At 51.2% G+C, this 18,486-nt stretch overlaps 1 protein-coding gene across 1 annotated transcript; it reads left to right on the top strand.

The window, feature by feature from the left end:
• Positions 1-4,383: 4,383 nt before the first annotated feature.
• IL22RA1 (interleukin 22 receptor subunit alpha 1) lies at positions 4,384-18,209 on the top strand. Its single transcript, XM_016219471.2, has 7 exons — positions 4,384-4,426; positions 7,084-7,216; positions 8,084-8,262; positions 10,221-10,396; positions 12,878-13,016; positions 16,635-16,756; positions 17,153-18,209. The coding sequence occupies exons 1-7, from the start codon at positions 4,384-4,386 to the stop codon at positions 18,086-18,088; spliced, it is 1,728 nt and encodes a 575-aa protein (XP_016074957.2). The 3' UTR covers positions 18,089-18,209.
• The last annotated feature ends 277 nt before the right edge of the window (positions 18,210-18,486 follow it).

The raw sequence follows: 18,486 nt of genomic DNA, 5'->3' as shown, positions 1-18,486 counted from the left end.
AACAATAGCCATGAAGGGAATTCTGCAATGTCAGGAGAGGTTTCCAACCCCAAAGTGACATAAAAACAGAAGCCATTCAAGTTCCAAGGGCCATTAGGGGACTTCTAGACCAAGCCTCCATTACAGACAGAAAAACTGAGGCCCAGAGAGGAGATGAGACCAAGCCAAGGTCATTTGGAGTCAGGTGCAAGGTAAGGGCAAGAGCCAGGATCCCAACGTGGAACAGCTAAGTCCGTGTCCCTGGCTGACACAGCCTAGGCTTGGAGACTCCAAAGTGAGTCTGGCTCTCAGGCTTTTCTCTAAGAAGAGGCTCCGGGGCTGGTTGCCAAAGCTTCATTCCTTGCCCTCCCCATCCGTGAGTGATCAGGGACCCCCATCAGGCTCTCTCACTGCTGTGCCACCAACCACAGAGACGGCATAGCACTCCCCTTCCCCCCAAGCACACCCCACTGTCAATGTTCTTGCTTCTGCAGAACAGGCCCTGGGGTCCCTGTGTGTTGAAAGAAGGGACAGGAGCAGGTCACATTCCTGAGTATTTGTCATTCTAGGATATGTTTTTTCTACAGCTTAGGGATGTCCCACGGCCAATATCGAAACCCTGGCCAGTTCACCCAGCTCACTCATTCAGTCAACAGACATTACCAGGTACCTGCTCTGTGCCAGCTCGTGGTGGATGCTGAGATGTCAAAGAAAGCAAGTTACATACTTGGTCCCCATAACTGATGACAGAAGGAAAAAATAATATGGTGCAATGCACACTAAGATGAGGGAGGAGCACAGAGTCGGGGCTCCTAACCCGCCCAGATCAGTGGCTCACATAAGCAAGGCTTCCTGGAGGAAATGAATTTGAGAAGAGATCTGAAGAAGGAACAGAAATCAGACAGGGAAAGGCGGGTGGGAAGGGTGTTCTGGGCAACTGGTACAGCTTGTACAAAGGCTCAGAGGCAAGACAATGCAATGTGCGTTGGAGACATTTATCAGAGAGAAAACAGGTGCTTTTCCTGGTAGTCCCGGCCAGAGAGAACCAGCAGGTGGATCTGCTGCTGTAAAGGTCAATTCCACACGTCAACACTGTACAGTTCTCTGTGTTCATCACGTGGAGGGTGCGGAGAAATACAAGGTGTGCTCTTTGCACTCAGAACATCTTGTCTCTTGCTGGGGAGACAAGAAGCATGGACTTTTAGAGGCCAGAGAATAAAGTGACCTAGGGACCATGTACAGTGGTCACAGCCTCTCACTGACGTATGGAATTGACCCCCAGCAACCAAGAGCAGCCCATCTTCGGCCACGCCATCAGAACAAGTGCTATTTCCTTCCATCCAAAGAAATGTGCCTTCTTCGCCTCTCCCCTCACAGGCCTCCTGGTTCTCCTGTTTAGAGGCAGTTACTCAAAGGGGGACTAGACCCTTCTCCACGTGGCAGCCCCTTTGGTATTTGAAGTTGGTCCTCTTGTCTCACCTTGCCCCAACCTGAGCCTCTCCTTTCCAGTCTTAAACAAGAGCATAACTGAAGAATAATACTGGGAAATGCCAAAGGCACACAGACTAGAGCTCTAGAAGGATTTAAAAAGTGAAAGTGTGGTGGGCTGGAGTTGCCACAACATCACGCAGCAGGAGAAACCATCTCTGGGGATTTCGAATAAGTGGGAGTTTGCCTGAGGGAGAGGACATGGCATTCCAGGAGCAGGGTGCAGTCCAGACAAAGGCACGGCTTTTTTTTATTACAGTTCACAGTCAATATTATTTTGTTTTAATCTCAGGCACACAGCACAGTGATCAGGCAATCATACACTTCGCAAAGTCACTCCTTTCACGCCTGTTTGTTTTGTTCATTGACCTTGCCTTTTCTTAATACAAAGCATTTCCTAGAAAAACTAGAAAATGCAGATGAGCAAAGGAAAGGAAATAAAAACCGCCTGCAGTTCTACTACCACCCAAAGATAACTGCATTAATATTTTCATATTAGATCTTTCGAGAGTTTTTCTCTACGTGGGTGCGTATGTGTTTCACCCAGGCTTGTGCTCTACAAGGCGTATGATGCGCTTCTTTCCACTTGATGGAAAGAAGCCATCAGAACAAGTGCTGGCCGCAGGACAATTGTCTCCAGCATTAGTGTGAAGGCTGCTTTCATCTTGCGATGGGTGGACGTACCATACTCATTTAACCAAACCCCTATGGTTGGAGGTGGAGACTGTTTTTGTTTTTTTACTATTAGAAATGAAATCTGCATGTTCCCAAGTTCTTTAACAATTCAGGTATCTTCCTTCCCATAATTCCTATATAACCACAGTCCCTCAGAACGATGGGAAATCTAGCTCTTCCATCAAGTATCTCCCTCCAGGGGCTTCTGAGAGTCCCCAAGGACGGTTTCGTGTCCCACAGATCAGTCCTCCTTGCAAGGCAGCCAACGTGGCTCCGGCAACTGCTCCTCTCCCTTTGTAACCTGTTTCTCTGGCCATGGTCTCCCTACACCACCTTGTCACTGAAGTCATCAAAGGCCCTGCATCCATCACGGTCCATTCAGGAACACAGAAACCTCTCAAGTCTTTCAATGCAAGGGCCTTTAATACAGGTGGTTGGCGACCCAGATGATGGAAGAGCTAATAATCCAAGCAGGAAGCTGCTCCACCCTTTGAGCTAAAGGGGAAAACTAGGGGAGAGGAGATAGAGAGATGTTGTTACCAGGAGCTGGCCACCGGACAGAAAGATGTTGGTGGCTGGCTGCCTGGCCGCAGGGAGCTAGAGCTCCAGACGACACACAGCCGTTGCTGGGGATGCCACTCAAAGCAAAGAAAGAGGGGAAGAAATACCCTGCCTTCCCTCCTTCACCTCTCCCTTCTTTCTCCAGTGCCCCCCATTGGCCAAACCTCTCAGAAGGCAGCTGACAAAGGAGTCTGGGAAATGTAGTGTCCTGTAATTACAGGACTGGCACGGGCCAGTCTTAAATTCTCCCAAAGCACAGCTCAAATTTGGCTGTTTTGTCAAACGAACTTTACCAAAGACTGAGGGCTGATAGAAAACAATTACAACACAGGAAAGAACAGCTTAAATACAGGTCCCTGGTTATCACAGCCTCGCTTAGGAGCCAGCTCTCCTGCTATTGGCCTCAGCCTGCTGTGTCAGCCAAACTCTCCCCAGGGACAGAGAGCTATGGTCATGTCTACCCTAACCAGAGTCCAAGCCCCTTCAGTTTTCCCAGTGAGAAAGAGAAAATATTTCCTAAGCTATTGAGGAAATTCTTTCCTAAATCCCCATTCCAGTGAACTTCACGTTAATCCCTATGGAGACAGCACTTGGTAGAACGATAGCTCGGGTGAACCTTCATTGTCCCAAACTAAAGGCCCATTCATGAATTCTGCCCCCATCTTTAGCACAATAGAGTCACTGAAGTTTGAGATCTGCCCCCCCCCCCAACCTTTAGCAGATTCCAGACCCCAAAGGCTCAAGGTGAGAGTGCCCTGGCTTCTCACCCCAGCAATCTCTCTAGGAGGGAGACTATTCGCATCCCATCATCCAGCATGGGGACCTGCTTTGATATGGGGCACAGGAGGGACAGCAGACACCCTATGCCTCCTCCTGCCAGAACAAAGCCAAGGAATCATTGCTTTTCCCTTGGCACAAGGAACATTCTGGAATACATTTTCTGCTCCCTGGTCCAGTGATTTTCCTCAAGGTAAATCCCTGAGAATGGAATTTCTGGAGCAACATGTATGTGTTATAGGCTTCTTCTTCTTTTTTTTTTTTTTCAATCCTCACCTGAGGATATTTTTTTCTATTGCTTTTTCAGAATGGAATGGAGAGAGAGAGAGGAACATTGATGTGAGACAGACACATCAGTTGGTGGCTTCCCTCATGTGCCCTGGCTGGGGCCGGGGATCGAGCCTGCAACCGAGGTACATGCCCTTGGCTGGAATCGAACCCGGTTCCCTTCAGTCGGAGGGCCGATGCTCTAACCACTGAGCAAAACCAGCCAGGGCACCTGTTACAGGCTTTCGATACCCTGTGCCAAATTGCTCTCTGATAAGGCCGTGTGCTATGGATTCTTTTTGCCTTTTCTGCCTCTCGGTTCACTGATAACCACCGAAGAGCCTTGGGATGAATCAGCCACAGGACCAGATAAACAAGCTGGCCTGTCATGTCACTATTGCTATTTTCTGCATCTAGAGAAGGAACTCCCTTGGATCCCACCCAGGACCTGGAATTCCCAGGCACCCACACCAGGCACCTTTGTACCCGCTCCCCACTGCTCGGGTCCCACCCTCTCCTGCTTTCCCCGCCCTGAGCCCGGGTGGAGTCAGCTGCCAAGGCGGCAAACCTTCCCGGCGCTCGCTCAGTGTCGGCCCGGAGTGGAGGCCAGAAGAGGGCTCTGCGCCCGGCGGCCCGATGAGGACACTACTGACCATCCTGGCTGCGGGATCCCTGGCTGGTGAGTGCCCAGGGCCCTGTGGCCCCCACCTCCCCTGGGAGCCAGTGATCGGGCCCATCTCCCTGCACCTTGCCTGGCCCAGGACAACCAGTTTCAGTTTCTCCTCTGCTGGGGCTGAGCTGCGTGCTGGGACGTGGTGGACAAACCCCTGCCTCTCTCCACACTCCAAGGGGGCCTCTTCTAACCCTTCTTGACAGATCTGGAAGGTATTTCCTCCCACCGTGGCCAGGTTTGCCTCATTAATACGTCCTAAAGCACCCGGGCCCTTTTAAAACAGGGCCAAGTGCATAGTTTTCAAATCCAATTCAGTGGATTTTTTTTTAAAATTCTCACCCAAGGATATGCTTTTATTAATTTGAGAGAGAGAGAGAAAGAGAGAAAGATTAATGTGAGAGAGAAACATTGATCGGTTGCCTCCCACACGCGCCTCGTCCAGGGATCAAACCCGCAACCTAGGTACATGCCCTGCCCCGGACTGGAACCCTCAACCTTTCATGGTGCACAGGACAATGCTCCAACCAACTGAGCCACCCGCCGGGGCTGGGGGATGTTTTGATTCATCATGACGGAGAAATTTCAGGCAGATGAGTGAGATACTAGATTGTATCTGCTCCCTGAGAAGTTTAATGAAATCCAGAGAGCTTTCTCAGGAAGTAAAAGCGTAGCTTTTGCTGAAGAGGGGAGATGGCTGTGCAGGGCCCTGTGGTTCAAGTACAGGATGAGCCCACGAAGGGCCAGAGCTTCACCGGCTGGTGCTGACTAGACGCACGGTGTTTCCCAGGCCCCTCTGGTCTCTTCTCCACCTGCCACCACACCGGGCCCAACACACTGGGCCTTAGATGAGCTAGGAAGATGCATCCTCAAGAGACACCAAGACATGTTCCTTCAGACCCCCAGGCGTTCTGGCTGGGAGTCACGGAGGCCCCTGGCCCTTTGAGACAGGGGAACCGGGGAAGCCGACCCTAGGAGATTAAGAGTCGGTGAGGTCACTCAGGGAGCCCGGGTTCCCTCACCCCAGCTTTCTTAGGCTGATTCCAGAGCACGGTGAATTGTTTTTGTTCGTTTGTTTTCCTCAGCTTCCCATCTGGTTGACATAAAATCGTTTTTTCATAAAAATGTGCAAACTTCCTTTTATAAGATCTATATAGTCAGTCAGTCTCCGCAACACATGTTTTCCCAGATTTCACAATGCAGACTTTCATCCGGGAAGTGTGGAAGGGACACGGGCCGAGGAACGGAGGATGGATTTGAGGAGCAAAAGAAACGAGTGGGTGGGAGGAGAGGGGAGAACTTGCTAGCCCTGATACCTCCTAAAAGAGGGGGCCCAACCAGGTCCACCCGCTCCATTTCAGGGAGCCAGCTGCAGCTCCCTCCTGAGCAGTGGTGCCAGACTCCGCCCAGCCGGGGCCATTGCCTCCCGAGCATGTCCCAGCCTCAGCCCCCTGCCTCCCCTCAACCCAGATAGCCCAGGATACCGATCCCAATGAGCAATCTTCCCACTGCAGACCCTAACCCTGCACTAAGGGAGGCTAGGCCCACCCCAGACAGGCCCTGGCCTTCTCTCAAATCCCAACCTCTCTCTCTCCAGCCCTTGACCTTACCACCCCACCAGAAGCCACCGTTCAGTTCTGACTTCAAGGAGAGCCTTTGCCTTCCTAAGAAGGCACATAGTGGGTGCACAGGGACTGGTCTGGCCGGCAGAGAGGCAGGGACTTACAAACATCTGCTCCATCCATGATTGAGGTTACTGACTTTGGGCAAGCTACTTAGACATCTTAGTTGACTTTCTCTAAACTATATGGGAGGACGCCGGCTTCCAATGGTGTTCAGAAGTGAGTGAGAGGTGACAACCAGTGTTGGCAAGGATGTGGGCTAATTGGACCACTCAGGCATTGCTGGTGGGAATGTAAGGTGGTGCAGCCACTTTGGAAGACAGTTTGGCAGTTCTTCAAAAACTTAAATATAAAGTTACCATATGACCCAGCTATTCCACTTCTAGCTATACACGCAAGAGGACTGAAGACATATGTCCCCTTGATCGTGTGTATAAATGCTCGCAGCAGGCACATTCACAATAACCAAGGAGTGGAAACAACACACACGTCCATCAACCGATGGCTGGATAAACAAAATGTGGTATATCCATTCAAGGGCATATCATTCAGCCATAAAAAGGAAATAAGCACTGATTCGTGCTACAACGTGGATGAACCTTGAAGACATTCTGCTAAGTGAAAGGAGCCAGACACAAAGGCCACACACTGTATGACTCTCTTGACATGAAAAGTCCAATAAGCAAATCCACAGAGACAGAAAGCAGATGAGTGGCCGTCTAAGGCCGGGGGAGGGGAGGCTAATGGGCACAGGGTTTCTTTTCGGGGGGGGGAAATGATCTGGCATTAGATAGGAGTGGTGATAGCTGCACAATTTTTTGAATATACTAAAAACCCACTGAAATATATGCTTTAAATGGTACTTTCATGGAATGTGAATTTTAGCTTGATAAAAAGGAAGCTAAGTGAAGGAGAGCAGCGACGGTCAGTGAGCACAGCCCCTGCTGAGCGGGTGGGTGCGCCGTCTCACCCCCTCCTTGGGCGGTCTGTGCTGGGGGCGGGGTCCACCAGCCCATCCGCTCACCCTGCTCCCACTCCCTGCAGCTCACATTGCTGAGGACGCCTCGGATCTCCTTCAGCACGTGAAATTCCAGTCCAGCAACTTCGAAAACATCCTGACTTGGGACAGCGGGCTGGACAGCGCCCCAGACACAGTCTACAGTGTCGAGTATAAGACGTAGGCTTCCCTCCCAACATGACCTCTTCTGACTCTGCTCTGAAACCAACCCTTCCAAGAAAATGCCCCCTTCCAGGTGCCCCAGGACCCCCACCCCGACTACTGTTATACCCCCAATATAGCTCTGCTCCTTTGGTTCTTTTGCAGAGGGAGCATGAAATAATTGTTAGAAGTATGGGCTCTGGCTTGAACGCCAGCTCTCAACTATATAACCTGGGGCAATTGGGCAACCACACCAAGCCTCAGTTTCCCCGTCCATAAAGTAAGGATAGAGATCGTGCCTTCATCATAAGGTCGTTAGGTGGAGTCAATAAGATAGTCATTGGCACCGGTGCCTGGCAAATCGTTATTATTACTGGTGAGATTAGATCAACACAAAGTTGTGCCCACGCCATCCAGCCTGTGTCCCTGTTCCCATGCAGAGAAGGAGGGTTGGCATGCGCTCAGGAATCTGCAAATCTGGTCCTGCCACTTTACCCTGCGGCAAGTCACTCCCCATCTCTGAGCCTCGGTTCCTTCATCTGTAAAGTGGGGATAATAGTGCCCGCCTCAAAGGGTTATGGTGACGATGAGGCCAGAATGTGGCTTCGGACCGGCTGGGTTCAAGCCCTGGCTCCCTGAAGGCATGCTTCAAGCACCTGGGCATAATTTACTTGTAAGCCTCAGCTTCCTTATTTGAAAAGGAGAGAGGATAATGCCTGAGCCTCAGGGGATCAATGCGAGAACTAACAAATCATCCACATAAAAGGCCTGGAACACAGGGCCTGCTGAATAAATATTAGCTATCGTTATCATTATTAATAAACCACAGGCCTGACACCAGGCCTGCTCATTGAAGGTGTGCTCCGGCCCCTCCCTTGCCTGCAGGTACGGAGAGATCGAGTGGCTGGCGAAGCAGGGCTGCCAGCGGATCACCCAGAAATTCTGCAACCTGACCCTGGAGACGGCCAGCGTCTCCGAGCTCTACTACGCGCGGGTCACGGCCACCAGCGCGGGAGGCCGCTCCGCCACCAAGATGACAGACCGGTTCAGCTCGCTGCAGCACAGTGAGTAGGAGCCTCCTCATTACAGGGGCGGCCAGGACGGCCCAGGAGGGCTCTGCCTTCGGCCTGGGGGTGCTGTTCAGGATGTGGCTCCTAGGGAAGGCGTCCTGATGGAGAGGGTCCCCAGTGTGGTGGTTCGCCCTCACCTCCACCCCAAACTCCCCAGTTCAGACCCCCTTCATCTTCCCTCCACTACGACCAAGGCCTCCGAACTTGGGCTCTTTCCCAATCCTGAGTCTGGTCTCAGCTTCAACATCACCTCCTAAGTGAGGGTCCCCACTCCCAGGCCCCAACCTGATGTTACCAGGTCACCGCCTGGTATTCTTTGTCACATCAGCTGTGCGTTGTCTCCATAGCTCGTATCCCAGCCTGCAGTTCTAGTGTCTGCTTACCTGGCTGTCCTCCGCCTCCCCGGCTGACACCTGAGCTCCGTGAGGGCGTGGGTGGTGTGGAATCCACTGTACCCCAGCCCTTAGCGTGGTGCTTGGCACATGGGAGATGCTCGATACGTCACTGAGGAGGGAAGGAAGGGAGGGAGGGAGGAAGGAACGGAGGGAAAGGAAGGAATATTTGTTGCCAAACTCCCCACACAAGTGAAGCCGATGATGACGTTCACTAACTGACTCGACAACCACATGTGTGTCTTTTTTAAGAAAATTAAAAATTAAAGTAAACAAGCTATTTGATTTTTTCTTGTCTCATTCGATGAATACATGTTTATTGTAGAAATTCAGGAAAATATAGAAATGCACAGAGAAAAATAAAAGTAGCCCCACGTAATCTGAACACTTCAGCGTAGCTGCCATTGCTAGCAACTGTATCTACTCTTTGTAACCCGGCTGTTTGTTTTTCATACAGTGGTGTCCTGCACATTTATTTGCTCACGCTCATTAAATATTTTTCCGTAACATGCTACTTCACTGCTAAAAATGATCCATGCTATAGAGGTACTCTGATTTACGCCCCTAACTCACTTTTGAAGACATTTAACTCAGTTTCTCAATTTTATAAACAACACTGAAGTGACCGTTCTTGTGGCGCAGATGTTTTTAATCTTGGAAGTTAATGGATCCTTGAGCATTTTTTATTAATTAGCTTCAGGGGGAGTGAGGTTCATGAATCCCTGAAACTGAGGGCAAGATTTTTGTATGTGTACATTTTGGAGGAGAGAAGAGCCGTAGGATCCATCCAATTCCCAAAGGGGCCTGTAAACCAGTCAAAGTCATTTGGTTATTTAGAAAGTTCCATCTGGCCCTGGCCAGCGTGGTTCAACGGTTAGAGCATCGCCCAGAGCACTGAAGGGTCACGGGTTCGATTCCCCGTCAAGGGCACGTAGCCGGGTTACAGGTTCCTTCCCAGGTCCTGGTGGGGGCACGTGCAGGAGGCAACCAACCAATGTGTCTCTCACATCGATGCTTCTCTCTCCTCCCTCCCTTCTACTCTCTCTAAAAATTAATGGAAAAAATATCCTTGTGTGAGGATTAACAATAACAACAATAAAAATAGAAAGTTCCATCTGGAGAAAGACTAAACTCTTAGGCCTGAGCTATTAAGGCTGAATCAATAATATTGGGCACCCCAAACATTACTTAGGATATGTCACTGAACTGTCATCAGTCCCCAAAGCTGTCATTGCCAATAGGCTAGGGGGAAAAGTGATCCAGGCAGACTCAAGGTGAGGTGAAGGGCCCAGGATATGTGGGGGCTGGGCCAAGGGCACAATCGACCCCCTAGGGGGGCAGTGTCCCTCTCCCTGAGATCTTCCTACTCACTTTTGGTCACCCCTTTGCCAGCCTGAAACCCAAACACCAGTCGCTGGCAGAACTCCTCTCATCTATTTGTTTCACTGAGGCGTTGAGAAGCAGAGCTGGGCCTGGAGTGGGAGGAGTAGGGAAGCAGCCACTTCCCGCTGCTGGCTAATTCTGATCTTTTTCTTTTCCTTTCTCTCTCCCTTGTTCCAGCTACCATCAAACCACCTGATGTGACCTGTGTCCCCAAGGTGAGATCCATCCAGATGACTGTCCATCCCACCTCCACGCCCCTCCACGCAGGGAATGGCCACCGGCTAACCCTGGAGGACATCTTCCATGACCTGTTCTACCGCTTAGACCTCCAGGTCAACAAAACCTACCAAATGGTAAATAAATGGCAAGTGTACGTGCCGCCCTGGTCCTTCCCTGCCTGGGAAATCCATTCCCCTCTCAACTAGATCTGCGTTGCTTTAAGTAGGAAGGAGATATGTTATATAAGTTAGCATTTCCCGAAGCATGTCCACAGCCTCTCCCTAGTGGAGTCACACACACAATAGCATGCTAAAGTCCCTGACAAGTCCTGCAAAGCCAAGACTCCAGTTCCAATTTGTTTAATGCAAACTTCTCTCAAATGCATTTGACCTTTTATTTTGCACAATATTTATTGTTTCTCATAATTTTTTGCCTAGTGCCTTCCAACATCCTGGTGCACAACCTCTATTAATATCTACTTCAGAAAATGCTGGAATCAATTGCTACCACCTCTGTTCTTTTTGCTGGGTCTCTACTATTTGTAGGAACTGGATACAAGCAGGGTCTTAATATCAGTAATAATGAAAAAGATGAACAGCAAGGGCATGAACTGTCAAACAATATACAAGTTCTTTCTTTTTGTATTCAGAAAATATGTGGTATTTCCTTCCCCCCAGCATGTGCAATTAATCAATAATTCCATTGAATGACTGTTTCTGCACTCGAGGAGTTTATTATGTAGTGGGTAGGAAGGGAATTTAAACATTAATTCGAACAGGTATAGGTAGAAGGAAATAAGGGTATTGTGTGAGGCAGAGCAGAGGCCAGTAAGAGAGAGGGGAGACGGCAGTGCAGAGAAATTGGGAAAGATTTCTGAAACAGAAAACTTTCTGGTGCCAATGCCGATTTCTGAGGTGCCCCAGATAATGTATGTTTATGATATCACTTAATCTTCACCCAAGCCCTGTGTGGAAGGTGCTATTACCTCCTCTATTTTCTGAATGAGAAAACAGGGGCTCAGAGAGGTTAAGTCACTTGCTCAAGATTGTTCAGCAAATAATAGCCTAGTCAAGATTCAAACCCAGCCCTGTTCAAAGCCCACATTGTCCCCACTGGCCTACACTGCCCCGCTGTGATCAGAGAGAGGAGCAGAAAAACTTAGGATGTTATTGGAAAGCACAAAACTGCCCGGTTTGCCTGGAGCAAGAGGCCATGCAGAACAATTTCTCAAAACAGGGTCCCAAGCCAGGGGCATCCGAATCTCCTACAGCATTTGTTAAAATGCTCCCCCTTCCACCCTGGCCAGTGCTGCTCAATGGTTAGAGTGTCAGCCTGTGTACCGAAGGATTGCGGGTTCGATCCCTGGCCTCAGTTGGGGCATGTGCAGGAGGCAACCAATCAATGTGTCTCTCTCACATCGATGTTTTTCTCTCTCTCTCTCTGCCCCCCCCCTTTCCCTCCCTTTCACTCTCTCTAAACATCAAAGCAAAAAATATCCTCGGGTGAAGATTAACCAAAAAATAAAATAAAATAAAAAATGCTCCCCCTTCCAATCTATTTAATCGAATTCTCTAGTTGCTCCCTAGGATCTGAATCTTAGTGAGCACCCAAGTGCTTCTTGCCCACACTGAAGTTTGAGAACCACTGATAGATGGAGAGGAACCATGGGAGATACGCCCAGGAAGACAGGCTGGGGCCATGCTGCATAGGTCCGGGACGGCGGGTGGAGGAATCATCTCAGTAGTCAGGGGGAGCAATTTGAGATTATTGAGCAGGGAGAGTTCTTATCACAACTATTTTTGGGTAAATATTTGAGGTTTTACTGAATATTTTAATGTTATTAATTCATAATTTAATTCAGTTTGTGGTCAGAAAAAACTCTGTGCAATTTCAGTCCTTATAAATTCATGGAGACTTGTCCTATGGCTCAGCACATGGCCTATCCCGGCGAATGTTCCATGTGCACTTGAAGGGAACGTGTACCTGGCAGTCGTTCGGTGGAGTGAGCCACACATAACAATTAGATGGAGGAGGCGAGGGGTGTTAGCCAGGCCTCCTCTGCCCTTCCCCACTCGGGAGGAGTTGCTTGTCCTTTTAACTGCTCGGAGTGTGACAGCCTCCAGCTGTGACTGTGGAACTGTCTACTTCTCCTTGAATTCGCAACTCTATTATCAAGCACATACACATTCATGATTACTCTAGCCTCCAATAAATTCGTGGTGGTGGTGGCGGTCATGGTAGTGGTGATGGTGATAGTGGTGATGGTGGTGGGGCTGAGGGGGTGGTGGTGATGGTGATGGTGGCCGTGGTGCATATGATGGTGTTGATGGGGCAGTGGCAATGACGGAAGCTAGTGTTTATTGAGCGCTTGCTATGTACCAGGCACTGTTCTAAGCGAGGGTGCGTGGAGCTTGGTGACTGCCTGGACTGGGGGTAAAGCAGAAGGCAGGGGACCGGGAATGGAGCACTGCAGACTGACCCCCCAGTTTTGGTTCGGGGGCTGGTGGAGTCCTTGCACTAAGCGCCGTAACCCAGCAGGGGTGTGAGCAGGCTTGCTTGAGCTCCGCGTGGAGGGTGTGTAAGAGGAGTCACCCTGGGTTCTCTGTCAAATCCAGCACCTTGGAGGAAAGCAGAGAGAATACGAGTTCTTTGGCCTGACCCCCGACACGGAGTTCCTTGGGACCATCACAATTTTTGTTCCAACCTGGTCCAAAGAGAGTGCCCCCTATGTGTGCCGTGTGAGGACACTGCCAGGTAAGTTTGGCTGAAGCCAGAGGGAGGGGGGACTCCTGAATCGAAGCCTTGACTGTGTGCTTTCCTCCCTGTAACCAAGGTGAGGCTGGGCAGTGCCCTGAAAAACAACGAAGGGGTTATTAACGTATTATTAAAGTCGATCTTTGTTTGTCCATAAACCTGTTCGCTTATGAGTTATCACAGCACATGTTTAATCTCCTCGCTCCAGCCTGTGTCCGGATTTCCTCTCTCTAGCAAGCTTAGTGTGTACCCCCGCAAAGCAACTGCACCTTAATATTAACCCAGGTGAGATATCCTGGGAGATAATCTGCAGGGGGGCGAGCAGAGAAGATAAAAAATCCCTCCGTATCTTGCAGAGTCAGATAATAACAACAGCAATGACAACTAGCATTTCCGCCAACCAGGGACCAGGCGCTACTGAACGCAATCCTATTACCATCCTCATTTTACAGATGAGGAGACAGTTCAGAGTGGCTGAGTAACTTACCTGAGGTCACACAGGTGGTGAGAAAGAGAACAGGGTCTAATTCTGGAGACCACAGTCACACCCTTGGGCTACTATAGAAATAGCTTTGAGTCCTTGGCTCAGCGAGACGGTGTCCCACACTCCCGTCCTCTGGCACTCTGAAACTCAACTCTCATCATAAGCACTGTGATATTTTTATTAGCGTTTATTTTCATAGACAGATGTTCAGAGAATGAAAGCAGTATGGTGGGCTGGATGGATTTGGAAAGCCAGTCTCCCCCGTAGTCATCTCGTTTAGATGAATGGTGTCAGTAGGTGATTTCTGTTCTGATGAACCGAGGTGGGGTGACTGCAAGGGTGGGCCCTGGGTAAAACTGTGGCTTGGAGAATCATCACCAGGTAGGTTCTAGGCCTCAGTTTTGTTCAGAAACTCAGCTCATCCATTGCTCCAGGAGCCCACAAGAGACTGATTTCTCCACCACAGTGCATTGATGTTCAGGGGAAGATTGCCTGGTGAAACAGCCGGCGCTGGCCATGTGCACAGGACATGCCCTTGCTGGGGACAGGGCCACCTAGGAGACCAGAATAGACCTTGGCAAGAGGAAAGCTAGAGGAAGGAAATCAGTGTTACAGGCACTAAGCTGGGCACGTATAGGTGGCTCATGACCCCTCCCCTGTACCAAACTAGACAAATCTCATCCACTCCTGGCCCCCCTCCCCCACCCTGCTTTTATACAACATGCTTGTTGGCTTGTTCTTTCATGATCTGGCTCATGATGTGATACCATTTTTTTCTAAGACTGAAGCTGCTTTTATATAAATCACCTTTCTTGTTGGCTATTTCCTGCTGGTATAGAGAAGGCACCTTATCCTTGAAAAGAAAGTGTATTAACGATAATTCTTACCATTTATTAAATACCTACTCTGTTGCCAAGCACTGTGTTAAATGCTTTACCTATATTATCCCATTTAATCTTTATAACAATCCTGCAAGATGAGTGGTCTCACCCCCATTTTACAGAGGAGGAACTCTGGCTCAGAGAGGGTAAGCAACTTGAAGGTGACCACACAGCTGGTCAGTAAACCTAGTTAGGTTCATCTGATCCTGAAGGCTGAGCTCTAACCACCCTTTTGCAATTCTGTTTACAGCTAATTGCCTCTACTGCACATTTATTCCTCTTACTGCCACTTCAGAGTGATATGTCCTGCCCTTGACCCAGTATCCTGGGGTCTGTCCTATCCCCAGAGCCCAGAATCTCCACTTTATCCACCTCTCAGAATATCTGGGAGGGTCACAGAGCAACATCCCAGGATCTTGATGTTGGACAGTACTCTAGGGGTCATCTCACCCCACATCCAATTTTTACAGATGAGGAAACCAAGCCATCCTTATGTCAGGTCTATGAGGATGCGCTTTTGAGTTATATATGTCAATCCTGGATTTTCCACCGAATTGCTGTGTGACCTTGGTCAAGTCACTTAACCTCCCTGAGACTCAGCTTCATTATTTATATGAAGGGAGCATCCCTGGCTCTTTGTGTTTGATAAGATAACATAAGTAGAGCACCTCACACAGTGCATGGCACATTTTAAGAATTCAATAATTGCTCGTTACTGTTATTAATAAATGGTAGACCAGAGAGGGTTGTACAGCAGAGAGAAGGACACTCAGCATATCAGAGCTGAGCCAGACATCTAATACCCCACACTCTAGTGTAATTTCTATTATTTCTTCCTGCCTCCTCGTGGGTGAAATGGCATGTGGGAATGTTCCATGTCCCTGTCCTGTCTTGGTACAAGGAGCAGTGGTTTTCCATTAGCTATGTCACGTAGAGACATTCAGGTCATGTCTTCTCCCTGGAGCCGTGCTGGGGGTATCGAGTGACAGGGGACAGGGTATCACTGAGGTGGGAAGCTGACCCAGAGAGGCCACGGGGCTGGGGGAAGGGCAAGGAGGGGGCTAGAAGCAGAGGTCCCGGCCCACAGCGTTCACAGCAACTGCCAAGGTCATTGGCAGCTGGTGAGCAGTGCCTCCAGCTGAAGCCACACGGGGGCTGGGAATAGGAGGGTGACTTGGAGAGTCAAGACCCCTGGGTAATACAAATTGCCAGTTTTAACAACAACAACAACAAAATCCACTTAATTCTTCTTTACCAAGCCCCTCACCAGTCCCACTTGGGTTGGTGACAGGAAGTGTGACATGCCAAGAACTGGCTGTGCCCATCCCAGAGACAGGGGACCATCTGGAGAAGGCTCGGCTAAAGGCTTCAGTATCCATTCCTGTCCCTTTTAGAAAAAGCAGTGTCTCCCAGCTGCCTTCTGAGCAAGGTCTTCCCCGATACCCAGCCCTTTACCTTGGTAGGGGGGTGGGGAGGACAGGCCCTTCCCATTGTCAGTTCCCACCCCTGCCAGGGAGGCAGGGCTGTCCTCTGTGCCAGACAAGAGCCTTGTGGCCCTCCCAACAAGATGAAGAGTCCTTAGGTCCAAGTGGACAAGTCCTCCTGGAGCCTGTGACCTATCCCCCTTCTAGACCACACTCTGAGTACCTCAGACCCCAAAGTTCCCTCTAGAGGTGCCCCAAGCCTGTGTCCACTCTGGGCAGGTCCCTCCCTTGAGTCCTTTCTCCTGAAGGGAGACACTCTGTTGCCGTGCAGACCCTCGGCACAAAGGGTGGCCCATAGTTGGCTATCTGTTGGGGGCATGGATGAGCTTGGCCACGTGGGCTGGGGGGTCCTTATCTGTGCTCCAGGCCCCTGGCACTGTGAGATGGAGCCAGGTGGGCTAGGGGCCTATGGCAGGCTCTCCCGCACCTCCACTTGTCAGCACAGCTCCCCAAGGCGTCCAAGACCTCAGGCTTCGAACCAGGCCTTCCAGGCTGTTATGAAAAGTGCGTTTGTCAAGGTGGGAGCATAGAGCATATTTGCATTACAGCGTGAAAATGCGACTGACAAATTCTGAATATTTAGTCATGGTGAGGGGCCCTCTCCCTGTGCTCTCGCTGGACCGGCGAACATTCGAGTAGGAGAGGCTCCCTGGCCTGGCCTGGCCTGGCCTGGGGCGGGAGGAGCCCTGAGAGTGTCGCATCCACACTCGGGATGGGCCCAGCCCTGCACCAGCCTCACCCCCATGCTCTGGCCCCTTTGCTCACGCAGACCCGACGTGGACCTACTCCTTCTCAGGGGCCTTCCTGTTCGCCATGGGCTTTCTGGTCGCGGGGCTCTGCTACCTGAGCTACAGATACGTCACCAAGCCTCCTCCGCCTCCCAACTCCCTGGTGAGTAGCCCCGCCTGGGCCGGGGGGTGGGGGAGAGGTCTGGGGGGGCCCCAAAGCAGTAATGTGGGTCCCCACCTCTAGAGCATAGCCCAAGGCCACCCCAAACCTAAGTCATATACCTCCTGGAGAAACTGCAGCCGAAATCCCTCTTCCTGGGATAACCCAGACCTTGGGAGTGGCCCCCAACTGCAGGGCTGGTAGCCCTGTCCCTCACAAGAGCCCCGGCATTTAGAGGGATCTCTGGGAGGCAAAGGGGACATGTGGGATATGCATCATGAAAAGCCCTTGATGGCCTCCCCCACACCTCTGCCTCCCCCCGGAGGACCTCACTCACCCTGGGCGCCCCCGGCGAGCTGAGAATGGGCCCTGATGGTGGCTGTCATTGTCCCTGTGCAGAACATCCAGCGTGTACTGACCTTCCAGCCTCTGCGGTTCATCCAGGAGCACGTCCTGATTCCTGTCCTTGACCTCAGCGGCCCCGGCAGCCTGGCCCAACCTGGCCAGTACTCCCAAGTCATGGTCTCTGGGCCCAGGGAGCCCCCAGGAGCCCCACCGCTGCACAACATATCTAAGATCACCTACCTTGAGCAGTCGGACATCGTGTTCCAACCCTCCAGGATGCCACCTCAGCAGACACCGTCCCCGCTGTCCTATGCCCCCCAGGCTGCCCCTGAGGTCAGGCCCCCATCCTACACACCTCAAGTCACCCCCAAAGCTAAAGCCCCATCCTACACCCCACAGGCCATCTCTTCCTACACCCCTCAGGCCAGTCCGGACAGCTGGCCTCCTTCCTATGGAGTGTGCATGGAAGGCTCTGGCAAAGACTCTCCTCCTGGGACACTCTCTAGTTCCAAACACCTCAGGACTAAGGGCCAGCTCCAGAAAGAGCCACCAGCTGACAGCTGCATCACAGGTGACCTTTCTCTGCAGGGGATGGCCTCCACGACTATGGAGGAGCCCCAAGAAGCAAAATCCTTCCACCAGCACCTGTGTGTCCACATGGACAGAGCACCTGACACTAATGTGCTGCACAAGGGGGAGCCAGGGACACAGGGGTACCTGAAGGGCCAGCTGCCCCTCCTCTCCTCTGTCCAGATTGAGGGCCACCCGGTGTCCCTCCCTTTGGAGACTCCTTCCCCCTCGTGTTCTCCCATGGACCAGGTTTCCAGTCCCTGGGGCCTGCTGGAGTCCCTCATGTGTTCCAAGGACGAGGGTCCAGTGTCCGAGACTGAGGCCAAGAGCACAGGCCCTCGGGCCTCAGACCTGGAGCAGCCCACAGAGCTGGACTCTCTTTTCAGAGGCCTGGCCCTGACTGTGCAGTGGGAGCCCTGAGTGGCAGCAGGACAGGCCTGGGGCTTTCTCTTCACCCCCAACCCAACCTCTTATTCTCTGCGGCCAATCCCAACCCAACGGTGCTGCGAACACAGCCCAGCCTCAGGTGGGCGCTGCTGAGAGAACCAGAGGAAGGAAGCAGGGGCACTGGGCCCCTGCCATGGCTGGAGCAAGAGATGCGATGAGAACTCCGGACCGGGAGATGCTGGAGTACATCATGTGCAAGAGCGTGTGTGCCAGTGAGTGTGTGTACGCAGAGCTCTGCAGGGCAGGGCGGGACAGTCAGGGTGCGGGAGTTAATGCAGGGGGACCTCCCGGAGATCCAGGGCTCAAGCTGGACACAAGCTTCTCCAGGAGCCTAACTCTCCTCGCCCCATTCCAGGCCAGTTTCATAATCT

Source organism: Miniopterus natalensis, chromosome 9 (genome assembly GCF_054644295.1).
Source record: "Miniopterus natalensis isolate mMinNat1 chromosome 9, mMinNat1.hap1, whole genome shotgun sequence".
In the NCBI taxonomy this organism is placed as follows: Eukaryota; Metazoa; Chordata; class Mammalia; order Chiroptera; family Miniopteridae; genus Miniopterus; species Miniopterus natalensis.
The sequence above is the reverse complement of the archived record's forward strand: the minus strand, read 5'-3'. Positions and strand labels throughout refer to the sequence as shown.